General features: G+C 42.5%; 1 protein-coding gene across 1 annotated transcript in view; it reads left to right on the top strand.

The window, feature by feature from the left end:
- ODAD1 (outer dynein arm docking complex subunit 1) overlaps positions 1-13,733 on the top strand; it is a 131,439-nt gene that overhangs the window by 39,349 nt on the left and 78,357 nt on the right. Inside the window, exons 8-9 of the mRNA XM_075838864.1 lie at positions 3,899-4,086; positions 7,906-8,040. Coding sequence (XP_075694979.1) covers positions 3,899-4,086; positions 7,906-8,040 — 323 coding nt within the window. The remainder of the gene's footprint in view (positions 1-3,898; positions 4,087-7,905; positions 8,041-13,733) is intronic.

A 13,733-nucleotide genomic window follows, 5' to 3' on the forward strand; every position in this document is an offset into this window, starting at 1 on the left:
TAAAGAGCTGTAATTCCTAAACCCTTCCTCAAATTAGGATGTGAATACCCTCAAATTAAAACTGAGAGTCTGCACTTTAAGCCCATATTGACTATATAACTGTATATTGAATATTCAATATGTTTTGGTAAACAGCTAAAATGCCAAAACTTGTGTCACTGTATAAATAATTCTGGACCTAACTGTATATGCAGCACCTGAACCAAGCTAAAAACATGAATACAGCACCAGAACCAAGATCAGTACATATATACAGCACCAGAACAAAGCTTAGTACATACATACAGCGCCAGAACAAAGCTCAGTACATAAATACAGTACCATAACAAAGCTCAGTACATAAATACAACACCAAAACTAAACTCAGTACCTAAATATAGCACCAGAACTAAGCTTAGTTCATAAATATAGTACCAGAACCAAGCTGAGTACATTAATACAGCACCACAAACAAGCTCAGTACATAACTACAGCACTAGAATAAAGCTCAGTACATATATACAGCACCAGAACAAATCTCAGTACATACATACAGTACGAGAACCAAGTTCATACATATATATATATATATATATATATATATATATATATATATATACACAGCACCAGCACAAATACAGCTCAGTACAGAGATTATTTGAAAAGTCAGGTTAGATATAGATTTGTATGCCGTGAAACTACAGCTCCCAGTGACTTGAACAATGGTAAGGATATGTTGGGAGTTGTTGTTTCACAATAAGAATTGTACCACCCATCATCTCACTGCAGGTCATACAGTGACTATAGTACTGATCAGTCGCAAGTCAGAGGCAGAATAAACATTTACATCCAGTGGCTGTTAGGTCACATTTTCTCTGATTGGAATTGTTCTCATTCCTTTTCATCTCCATCCGGTCCAGGCCTCCATGATGATTTCTCCCAACCACGACGCGTCTCTGTAAAGTTTGCTGCTCACATGTCTTCAACTCCTCACTTTTCTAACACATCTGCACCTTTAAACTAAGACAAAATCCTCATGTTGCCGTACAGTGTGCTCCTTAATATAATAGTACCATACACTGTGCCCCTGAATATATTACTGCCACACACTATGCCCCTGAATACAATACTGCCACACACTGTGCCCCTCAATATAATAGTGCCATACACTGTGCTCCTGAATATGATAGCATCATATTCTTTGCCTCTGAATACAATAGCGCCATACTCAGTGCCCTAATTATAATAGCACCATACACTTCTCCACTGAATATAATAGTACCATACACTGTTCCCCCTGAATCTAATAGCACCATACGTTGTGCCCCTGTATATCATAGTACCATACACTGTGCCCCTGAATATACTGCCAAACACTATATCCCTGAATATAATAGCACTATACACTGAGCCCCTGAATATAATAGTATCATACACTGTGCCCCTGAATATAATACCACCATACTCTGTGTCCCTGAATATTATAGTACCATAGACTGTACACCTGAATATAAAATCACATCCACTGTGCCTCTGAATATAATAGCACCATATACTGTGTCTCTAATTGTTATAGCACCATATACTGCGTTTCTAAATGTGATAGCACCATACACTATGACTCTGAATATAATAGCACCATACACTGTGCTCCTGAATATCCTGCCATACAATGCGTCTCTGAATATAATAGCACCATACACTGTGCTTCTAAATATAATAGTACCATACACTACTCTCCTGAATATAGTAGCACCATACACTGCACCCTTAAATATAATTGTCACATATCATGCACTAGAAATACGTTTGTGTCACACACTGAAAATAATGGGCCACACACGCAGTGCCCAATAAAAAAACATGTCACACAATGTGCCCTCTGAAAATAGTACCATAGACTGTGGCCCATAAAAATAAAGCATCACACACACAGTGCCCTCTAAAAATAGTGCCACACACTTTATCCACTGTAAAATGCCACCCACAGTGCCCCCTGTAGAAATTTCCACACAGTGCACCCTATAGAGAGTGCCAGCCACAGTGCCCCATATAGATAGTGTAGAAGGGAAAGAAAGAGGGAGAAGAGGAAATGGCGCACCTTAAGGTAATATTGTTTTACAACACTTTGTTGTAGCACATGGTGAGATATTTTTTAACTCAACTAGTCAAGTTGTCCAAGTATAGGCACAATGCTACTGCTGGGCGTTAATGTCGGTTGCAAAGTAGATATTACCACACACAGTAGATAGTACCACACACAGTGCCCCCTATCAATAGTGCCACATACAATGCCCGCTGGTAGATGGTGTCACACACAATGTCCACTGTAGATACAGCTACACGCACAATGCCTCCTGTAGAGGGCCACACACAGTGCCCTTTTATAGATAATGCCATACACGCCCCTGCAGAGTGCCACACACAGTGCCCAATAACAAACAAAAAAAAAAATACTCACCTGTCCTAGTTCCCACATTGCCTGCTCATCCAGTGACGCAGGCCTGGCGTCTTCTAGCCAGGCCTGCTTCTAAGGAACAAAGCTGGTGGCACGATGATGTCATCGCTCCGATTAAATCGCTGATAATCTCTGAATGGCAGGGCAAGTAACTGATAGACACAGATACAATTGAAGTGCAGGAGGTGGGGGTGACGGATGTTGGTTGAGCTGGCGCTCGTCCGCACTGATGCTGCCATCCCATCAGAGAAGCAACAAGCCGCCGCCGGAGGGGAGATGCTCAATTTGCCTCATAGCAGAAGTGACCCTGGGAACAGGTTTGCTTTCCTATTAGCCAAAATGGCACCAAAAAAATTGTGCTGTTTGGTTAATAGGAGCATTCATGAACAGAGTTTTCCCCCCACCTCCATCTGCCCTCCTCACAGTGATTGACGGGCTGTTATGTATGCAAAAACAGTAGCCAGCTGTCAATCCCCGCTGAGAGGGGAAGAAAGAGGGAGAGCTCTCGTCATGAATACACTGGACTCATAACTATGAGTTTGCTGTATTTTTTTAATGCACTTATCAGCTAAATGACATAGTATCATTTGCTTTGCCGGTTTGACTAATAGGAAAGCAGACCTTATGTAGGGCAGCATAGTTTGAAGACTGATCAGCTTTAAGGGAATGTTCACACTCAGTAGCAAAATACGTCTGAAATTACAGAGCTGTTTTCCCCTGAAAACAGCTCCTGATTTTCAGACGTTTTTGTAACTACTCGCGTTTTTCGCGGCATATTTTGCCGACGTTATTGGAGCTGTTTTTCAAAGGAGTCAATAAAAAACGGCTCCAAAAACGTCCCAAGAAGTGACATGCACTTCTTTGACGTGGGCGTCTTTTTACGCGCCGTCTTTTGACAGCGACGCGTAAAATTACACCTCTTGGGAACAGAACATCGTAAAACCCATTGAAAGCAATGGGCAGATGTTTGTAGGCGTAATGGAGCTGTTTTTTCCGCACTGAATTACGTCTGAAAACAGTGCGTGTGAACATACCCTAACTCTCAAACTATTATTATTACTGCTATTATTATTTTACATTATGCTGGGCAGAAATCACACTTACTATTTGTTACTTATGTTGTTTAGTGGGTATGCAATATTTAATACTATTTGGCATATGCGTGTAAGTACGACGAGGAATTTTAATTTTTTTAATAGCGTTAAGTTATTCAATTTATCATGATACCAATTTAATACGATCTTTCGACATCCATTAAAGAAAAACTACAAGTTAAATGTGTTGCTTTTTTTACATTGGAGTCTATGGGCGACGAATGGCTGAAGTGTTGCATCTGTCGGAGTTAAACGTTTTTTGTTTTTTTTACATGTTTGTTAACATTTTGTTCCATACATCTTGATATATGTTGGGTTTAGAGATAAGTTAATGAAATTCACATCTGAGTTTTTATTTGTTGTGAAGGGACGAAGCCCAAACTAAAATGCTACAGATGAAGGAAAGAGCCGAAAAGGACCTGAACCAGCACACGGCAGAGATTAAGGAGCTTCAACGTGTTATTGATCATGACCGTAGACTGAAGGAATTTATGGGAACTAAGACTCAGGAACGATCAATCAGTGAAGAAGTGCTTGATGCGCGACGCAAGAGAGGTAATTTTAGAAAAACCCAACTGGTAAATTACTTATACAGAATTCTCAGATAGAGAAAAGACAGTAAAAGATGGCATTATTTATTTTCATTGACGGTAACTTAAGAACATTTTTCTGAAGTAAGTAAAAGGCATGTTTATCGACACACATTGTAGAAAATTGTTTAGAACAGAACAACTCGATAAGGATCTATAACATTTCTACATCAGCAGTTCCTCATGGTTTGGTATGGTTCACCGTTGTTTTATCAAATTACATTTAGTAATTGAATTACGCTTAGAATTGTTTAATACATTGCCATTTATCTTATTTAGCACAAGAACAATGTTTGTCCATGTAGGCCAAATTTTATACAGGTCTATTTTAAGGTGGCACAACTATTCTGCAATTCCTTCATTGCTGAATTTATTCCACCTTTCTTCCTGAATATATGAACCGCTGTCTGGACAGCATTAGTAAACTTCCTTTCCGTCCCTTCATCTGATCTCACAACTTACTCAACATGACTCAGCAATGCTTACATGACACTGACATGCTTGCATACTACGTCTTCCTTTGTATTTCAGTTTTGTACCAATATGATAATAAGATTGTAAGATGATTTCCTCTATTAGATTGGTACAATATGTTTTCCTTTACACCCCCTGGGTGGGGAACCCATTACTGTACTGTATGTTCTAAACTTTTCTCCATTTCTACTTTGCTTCCTTAATAAATAAACCTTATTGACACTATTTTAAGGTGGCCTTACAAGAACTGATAATTTGGTCCAGCCAACCAGTAACAAGAAGTTGGAGATAGCACTTGTGTGTTTACAAGGCAGTCAGTTACGACTAGGGGTAGTCTATTCCGTCAGTTGGAAAATTTATTAAACATGTTTCAAATATTTCAAGGTTGTGAGCTAATATCGCTTATTAACCATGAGCCTATAATTTTCCATTTGAATCATGGGAAATATCAAACCAGAATATTCTGTTTGAAAATTTTTCCCAAAGGAGAATGTTGTATTTGATTTACAGGGTTGTCTCTCGAAGAACCTCCTCTGTGTGCCTGGGGAGCTGTTCTGTAAGAGTGGTTCCCTATCTGGCCAACGTCTAATGCATGGATGGCCATTCATACAAATGGCTGGCATGTTGTGCATGTATTCCTATATGTGGCTTCCCTGCAATAACAGCTGATCACTGGGGGTTAGGGAAGCCAGACCCGAGGGGGATCATCAGCTGATTTACATATTTTTTTAATATAGGGGTTGAATTCGAGAGACAACACCTTTATAGTAGAGATAGGGTTCCTTTGTTATTTAATGAGCTTCACTCATCTGACCATAGAACACTGACCTAAACAGTTTTAAGGATCAAACATTTTTTATTTTTTAAATGTAACTTGCATTACTGTTTCTCTTGTACTGCAGTAGTTTTCTACTTAATAAGTCCCATTTATCTAGTCACTTTACTAGAGTCATAAGTAACTAGCTGATGCTAAAGAGACCTGCAGTTGTGTGTATGTTTTAATGGGAAGTCTTGATTTTTGGATTGTATTTGTAATTCTACACTTGGAATAATTTTGGCAGGCCGGACACTCCTGAGAAGATTTACGGCTTTTTTAAGTCTTTTCCATTTGTAGTTATTTTGGAAGATACCCAAAGCCAGAAGTGCTACATCTGTGGGATATTCCCATATACCATACATATAATAGGATGACTATGGCAAACTAATTGAGAAAAACTGCAATGCCATACGCACTAATATAGGTATCAGCAGCCTGTAGCACCAGTGCCACAGCCGGCATGTGGGGCATGGTTTGCTATCCCAGTGTCCAGCGCCATTGTGTGCTTGGCGGCACTGAACACAGAGAGAGAGCAGAGATTCATTGTGTTTGTCGCTGCTAAACACTTGGCAAGCACACAATACAGCACTTCTCTCATGGTGTTCAGCGTCCACAAGCGCATAATGAAGCACTTCTCTCTCCTAGTGATCAGTGCCACAAGGACGAAGTTCAGTAACTGCTCTGTAAAAGAAAAAGTTAGCAACAGTTGGCTGCTCTTCTTTGTGCACTCTGCCAAGCTGGTGTCCAGTAGCCGTGATCACCTATGAAAGACACATATAAAGACACCTATGTGCCCCCCATAGCTGGTGTTTAGTAGCCGCGGTCTCTCCTATGTGCATCCCCCAAATCTGGTGCCTAGTATCCGCGGTCTATCCTATATGCCACCCCCTAAACTTATGTTCAGTAGTCAGTCTCTCATCTGTGTGCAGCACCCCTTATCCCGCGATCTTTCCTATGTGCCCCCCAAGCTGGTGCTCAGTAGCTGCGGTCTCTCCTATGTGCACCCGCCCAAGCTGGTATTCAGTAGGCGCTCTCTTTCGTATGTGCAGTGCTCCCAAGCTGGTATTCAGTAGCAGCGGTCTCTCCTATGAGCAGTTCCCCCTAGCTGGTGTTCAGTAGCTGCGGTTTCTACTATGTGCACCCACAAAGCTCGTATTCATTAGCCGTGATCACTTCTATGTGCTCCACCCAAGCTGGTGTTAAGTAGCCACGGTCTCTCCTATTTGCATCCCCAAAATCTGGTTCTTAGTAGCCGCAGTCTATCCTACGTGCACCACCCTAAACTGGCTAAGTAGTCGCTCTCTCCTGTGTGCAGCTCCCAGAGCTAGTATTCAGTAGCCGTGGTCTCTCCTGTGAGCAGTTCCCCCTAGCAGGTTTTCAGTAGCCTTATTTACACCCCAGGTGGGTCATCTTTGCAAAGAAAGTCAGGGACAAGATTCACACAGAAATGTAAGTTTATTTAACTGATTAATTGGTTTAGGTCACATACGTGGCAACAGGTTGTCTTTTATATGACTTTCATGTTTACAGGGCACACTAAGTACTTTATTACTGATTCATTTTTTTATCAGCACACCATACAAAAAAAAGTTGCCTACCCCTGCACTAATATATTAAATAGCATGTATCCAATTTGGTTGATGGCTTAGGTCCACTTTGTAATTTGCTTACTATTAAAATTTGGTTTATTTTATTCATGCACATTCTGTGTAAAGTTACTGCCACTAGGTGTCTCCCTTCCTGTAATCTGCTGTCCATCCCTTGTTATCAAGCAAAAGCCATCCCTAGTTACAGAAGGACGTAGGGGGTGGTGTCTCCTCGCTGCCTGCCAATACTAGTCTATTGAGAGGGGAGGGTAAGCAGGAGAAGGGAGCAGAGAGAGAGAAAGATAGACAGGCACAATGCACATAGAAGTCTATGGACGGGAAGGGTGAGAGCGAGCGGGAGGAGGCAGCAGGAGCAGAGAGAGAAAGAGACACAGACACTGTCCATAGAAGTCTATGGAAAGGGGACGGGGTGGAGGGATCAGGAGCAGAGAGGAAACAGATATACACAGCCAATACAAGTCTTTGGAGAAAAAAGAGGGGACGGAGAGCAGGAGCACAGGGAGAAGGACACAGAACGGTGTGCTGCAGCTTCTGGTAAGATTTATATCTCCCCTAGTGCTGGATTGTCAGCTACACTGCTCATTACTGCTGTGTAATCTCCTTAATGCTGCAGCAGTATGTGATAGATGTAGGAGAGCAGGATTGTCCTCTTCTTTGTGTGACGTGTATGGCAGACATGACAAGAAAAAAAAATATTTAAAAAATGCAGGATACAGGTCGTATAATGACCAGAAATAGTGTTATTTCTCATGTACACACATATAACAGTTTGTTCTGAAAAGTCATCTGAAAAGTTAGGTATGCTATTAGGGTCCATAACTGATTTATTTACTTTAAATGTTGTATATAGTATAAAACAACAATTTATCCATTTCTTGTTTTATAGAAAAAGAAGAGCAAGAAAGGAAAAAAAGAGATCCAACAGAAGACACTATTGAGACCTATGAGCAAGCTTTCCAACAAATTCAGTCTGTCACTGGTGAAGAAAACCTTGACATACTAGTCAACAGATTCATTGAAGGTATATTATTGCTGGTTTTGTCTGTATTAATCAGTACATTACATAGAAGTAGCGTATGAGAAGAGAGACTGTCTATGACAATTAATTTATACAATCAGTAATTCTAAGTTATAAAAAACAAAAAAGTTTTTCTTAAAGACGTTCTCCGCCTAAAACATATAAAACAAATTACAGTCTAATAATGCAGGCTGCAGAGGGAATGACACCGACAGAATGCTGCAAAGCTTCTATTTTTCTTTTTGTGCCAGTCCGCCCTGAAGCTAAACAGTTGAGTAATTTAGGACAGACTGGTTACCAGGGATACACGGTTTAACAGCTACAGACTTTTAAATGGGGATGGCAGATAGCGACTCCCTAGCAACCAGTCTGTCTTTACTAACATTTTCAGCTTAAGGCTGCAAAGCTAAGGGGCAAGAAGGCTTGGTAGTACTCAATATGCATTATTCTATCTCCTAAAGGCTATGCGCCTTTGACATGACAAAATTAATTTGACATGTGTTAGTAGTTACCTAGAGTTAAGAAAAATTGAGTTTCTGACTGCAATCTATATTGCTTTATTCATTTTAGACCCCCTGTTTCAGAGGTTTCTTATATGTGCCTGTCCCTCCCGGTAATACATGCTGGCTGTGAGGTCAGTGATACCAGGATGCTGCTGCCTTCACTAGCTCTCATGTATCAGCTTCATTCCTATACTGCTTTCTTCTACAGCCCATTAGGGATCCCTTCTCCCTTGTGCTGACGGACACTGATGCTGAGGAGTGTGTGATGTCCCCCTCCCTCCCCCTGCACAGTCTGCCGTGGGTTCTATGCTCTCTCTTTACATAGATACACAGCATGTGTGATTCCCCCTCACTCCCCCTATGTGTTTTCCTCCCTATCTATACTCTCAGAACCGATAAAAACAAGGGGACATATACAAAAACACAGAAAAAGGCCATACTTACAAATGGACACAGCCAGGTCAGAAACGCTGATGAAAGGGTGAGCAGGTGCTTTAAATAATAATAGCCACTCCCACTAGTCTTGAGGGGAGTGGTGTGTGGTGCATGGGAAGTGTAGTAAGAAATAATAAATGAATAGTGTGTGTGCAAGTGTAATACTATAAGTGAAATATAGGGGGCAGTAATGAGTGAAGTGCCTCAATAGAAATAAATGGATAATGGGGTGCAAGTGAGTGAAACATGGAGGGATAGTGTGTACGTCATGAGGCACAACGTGTATAGCCAGGTAGAAGCCTATTTGTGACGCCTTGATAATTCATAGAGCGGGCTACCCTGCTTGCTATGCCAAACAACAACACACCATGCTCTCCCAGCATCAAAGACCCGGCTGTGTCCAAGAGAAGCGAATATACATAATAATGAAAAATACCTGGGGTATTGATAATCATTTTGGCCAAAAGGACGCAAGCTCGCAATCCACGACAAGGATCCCCAGACTTGCGAGTCCCTAACTCCTAAACTGGAACAGAACGTTCCTGATGCACAAACAGAACCGATAAAAACAAGGGGACATATACAAAAACACCGAAAAAGGCCATACTTACAAATGGACACAGCCAGGTCAGAAATGCTGATGAAAGGGTGAGCAGGTGCTTTAAATAATAATAGCCACTCCCACTAGTCTTGAGGGGAGTGGTGTGTGGTGCATGGGATGTGTAGTAAGAAATAATAAATGAATAGTGTGTGTGCAAGTGTAATACTATAAGTGAAATATAGGGGGCAGTAATGAGTGAAGTGCCTCAATAGAAATAAATGGATAATGGGGTGCAAGTGAGTGAAACATGGAGGGATAGTGTGTACGTCATGAGGCACAACGTGTATAGCCAGGTAGAAGCCTATTTGTGACGCCTTGATAATTCATCGAGCGGGCTACCCTGCTTGCTATGCCAAACAACAACACACCATGCTCTCCCAGCATCAAAGACCCGGCTGTGTCCAAGAGAAGCAAATATACATAATAATGAAAAATACCTGGGGTATTGGTAATCATTTTGGCCAAAAGGACGCAAGCTCGCAATCCACGACAAGGATCCCCAGACTTGCGAGTCCCTAACTCCTAAACTGGAACAGAACGTTCCTGATGCACAAACAGAACCGATAAAAACAAGGGGACATATACAAAAACACCGAAAAAGGCCATACTTACAAATGGACACAGCCAGGTCAGAAACGCTGATGAAAGGGTGAGCAGGTGCTTTAAATAATAATAGCCACTCCCACTAGTCTTGAGGAGAGTGGTGTGTGGTGCATGGGATCACTTATAGTATTACACTTGCACACACACTATTCATTTATTATTTCTTACTACACATTCCATGCACCACACACCACTCCCCTCAAGACTAGTGGGAGTGGCTATTATTATTTAAAGCACCTGCTCACCCTTTCATCAGCGTTTCTGACCTGTCTGTGTCCATTTGTAAGTATGGCCTTTTTCTGTGTTTTTCCCTATCTATACTCTGACACAGTACTGCTTATGTGATATGCACTCCCTGAGCACTTAGGTGCTTTCCCTCCTCACCACTCTCCGATCTACCTCACAAAACCTGGGACAATTAAAGAGGATATGTCAAAATATTTCACAATACAAACTGCATACATAATTAAATAGATCTAATAGACCCGATGAAGCTGGTGTACTTAGTTTGAAAATCCATGTCAGAATGGCTGTATAATCCCTTTTCAAATGTTTCCTGCCGGATTATAAAATGTCTTGTCACCGGATTTCCTATTGTGAAATCTTGTGACTGATGCTTTAAAATAAATATCTAATTGTACACACATGTAAAGAAATAAACATTGCAACAGCACTCTGCGAACACTAAGACTACATAATACACTAAATATAAACAAAAATGCATTACTGCTCCGTTTACTTACAAAAGTGAGGTTCTTAGCGCACATTTTGATCAAATTGTGTGAGTCCAACTGCCACGACAAGGAAACCTCTTTTAAGTGGGTCCATAACCTGAAAATACACCTCTGTTCTGGGTCTAAGCCTGCAGAATATACTCGGTGTATGTAGGAACCAGCTTTACTCTAATTAAAATCACCCTTGGGCAAAAAATCGGAGGAGTGCAGAATCAAAAATGGAGGCAGTCACCACCACCAATATACAAAATGCAACACAAAGAGAGAGAATGGGGAAAATAATGTGACTGATAAGAAGTTATGAAAGAATAAAATAAAATAATTTGCAATCATTTGATTCCTCTGATTGGCTAGAGATCCTGTCAATCACCCATTCCTCTCACAGATCACACTGACATAATACAATTAACATACTACTTTTTGTGATTGGTATATTAACCTGTCAATCAAACTGTATACCTATATGAAGGCCGCCTGTATAATGGTCGCCACCCCTGGAAGAAGCCAGAAATGCCAGCGAAACGCGTGTTGGGTGTATGGTAACATGCTTTTAATCTTTCCAATGTTAGCCTCTCTGAGTCTGCTTTAATGTCCCTCAACTCAGGTACCGGTAACAGGTATGGTGCACATCTTCTACAAACCACCCTACAAGCCGTGTATGTGGGTTATTTAAACTCACAGGCATATGCACTCATCGCTCTCCACGTCTGCCGCTAATAAAGGTTCCGTGGAGCTTGGTTGACGGCATCCAGCATAATATTCACCACTCTGTTTCCTGCCTTTTGCATTCACTATATTTCACACTGCGCCATTCTATTGTCACAGTGTGAGCGGCGAGCCCGTTGGGTTCTGTCGCGAGTTTTCGTACTCGTTTGTTTTTATGTGTGTCCGAACGCGGACGACACTGCTGCGTACAGTGCATCCTACCACTAATCGGTGGGGTCTCTCCACTGCTGGGCTTTGATACAGCCCGGTGGAGAGATTTTGGCTGCATAGCAGGCACCAGTTGTACATCCATTACATACATATTAACAGCAATTGAATAGCGATTTCTAGAAACAGTGAACACACTATTAATATAGGGTCATATCTCCTAATTAATATCTGTGCAGTCTAATTTATATATTTTGAGTTGAATTAGACAGCCTCTAGATCACTACACAGCCACTTTGGGACAAGGGCACACTTATGTTGCTCATTAGCAAATTGTTTTCTTACGTCTCTTGTTATACTCGGACGTGTAATCCATAGTGCAGAAATAGGGGACATCTGCACTAACGATTATATAACATTGGATTTTTAATAAACTCATTAATATTTTTTTTTTATTTTTATTCTTTCATAACTCCTCATCAGTCAAATTATTTTCCCCATTCTCTCTCCCCTCCCTCAAATTTGATATGTACAATTGGTGGTGTACACCTTACGTAACTTTTTCTTTATTATTTACTAATTGGAAGGCAATTGCCCACTGTATCTGTCTATAAGGTGCGCGGCCACACAGTCCGCCCGCTCACTAAAGTTTAAATGGGCAGATTCAGTGGCTTCCCATCCCAGGATGCACATACAAATGAATACTATAGGCTGCAGGCCACGTTAAGCCTGCAGCCTATAAGGCGGTGGGAGTCACGCAGGCCGGCGTGATGATATCACATCACGACGGTCTGCGCATGCTACCCGCCGGAGAGGCAGTGTAGTGCTCCATCTGTCACGGCATGGTAAGTACAATCTTTTTTTTTTTAAATGATCTGCGGGGGAGGGGGGCTGTGTAGCGCTATATACAAGGGGAGGTGTGGGGCTGTGTAGCGCTATATACAAGGGCAGGGGTGGGTCTGTGTAGCGCTATGTACAGGGGGGAATTGCTGTGTAACACTATATACACAAGTGGAGAAGGGGGGCTGTATAGCACTATATACAAGGGGAGGGGGGCTGTGTAGCACTATATACGGGGGTGGGCTGTGTGGCACTATATACGGGGGGTGGGCTGTGTGGCACTATATATGGGGGACTGTGTGGCACTATCTACAGGGGGTCTGTGTGGCAATATCTGCAGGGGGGTCTGTGTGGCACTATCTACAGGGGGTCTGTGTGGCACTATCTGCAGGGGGTCTGTGTGGCACTATCTACAGGGGGTCAGTGTGGCACTATCTATAGGGGGGTCTGCGTGGCAAGATCCACAGCGGGTCTGTGTGAAACTATCTACAGTGGGGTCTGGGTGGCACTACCTAAAGTTGGGTCTGTGTGGCACTATCTACAGAGGGGTCTTTGTGGCAGTATCTACAGGGGGGTCTGTGTGGCAGGATCTACAGGGGGTCTGTGTGGCAGGATCTTCAAGGGGTCTGTGTGGCACTATCTACAGGGGGGTCTGTGTGGCAGGATCTACAGGGGGGTCTGTGCAGCAGGATCTAGAGGGGGGGTCTGTGTGTAACGTCTATGGTCACGGACCGTCGATCGGTCGTTAACCCCGACGGCCGTGGCCATGGACAGCTTACCTGCCTGCAGCTTCGTCCCCCAGTCAGGCGCCGGCACTCTCTTCCGGATTCCGAGTGTCTCCGGCGGGTGCGCGCGCCCGCGCGTGCATGGCCTTAAAGGGCCAGTGCGCGCGTTTTTGTAAAAACTGTAATCTGGCCCAGGATGCCCTGGGCTATAAAAAGGGCTCTGCCCTCTTGCCCTTTGCCAGAGCGTTGTTAGTTTTCCCGTTGTTCGTCTTGCTTATGGTCTCCCAGTGTCTTCCAGCCTCCCAGTGTACCTTGCTCCTGTATTCCGTATCCCGTATCCTGTTTCCGTGCTACCTAGTGCTATTGCCGTGCTGTGCTACCT

This window comes from Rhinoderma darwinii, chromosome 10 (assembly GCF_050947455.1).
Source record: "Rhinoderma darwinii isolate aRhiDar2 chromosome 10, aRhiDar2.hap1, whole genome shotgun sequence".
NCBI lineage: Eukaryota > Metazoa > Chordata > Amphibia > Anura > Rhinodermatidae > Rhinoderma > Rhinoderma darwinii.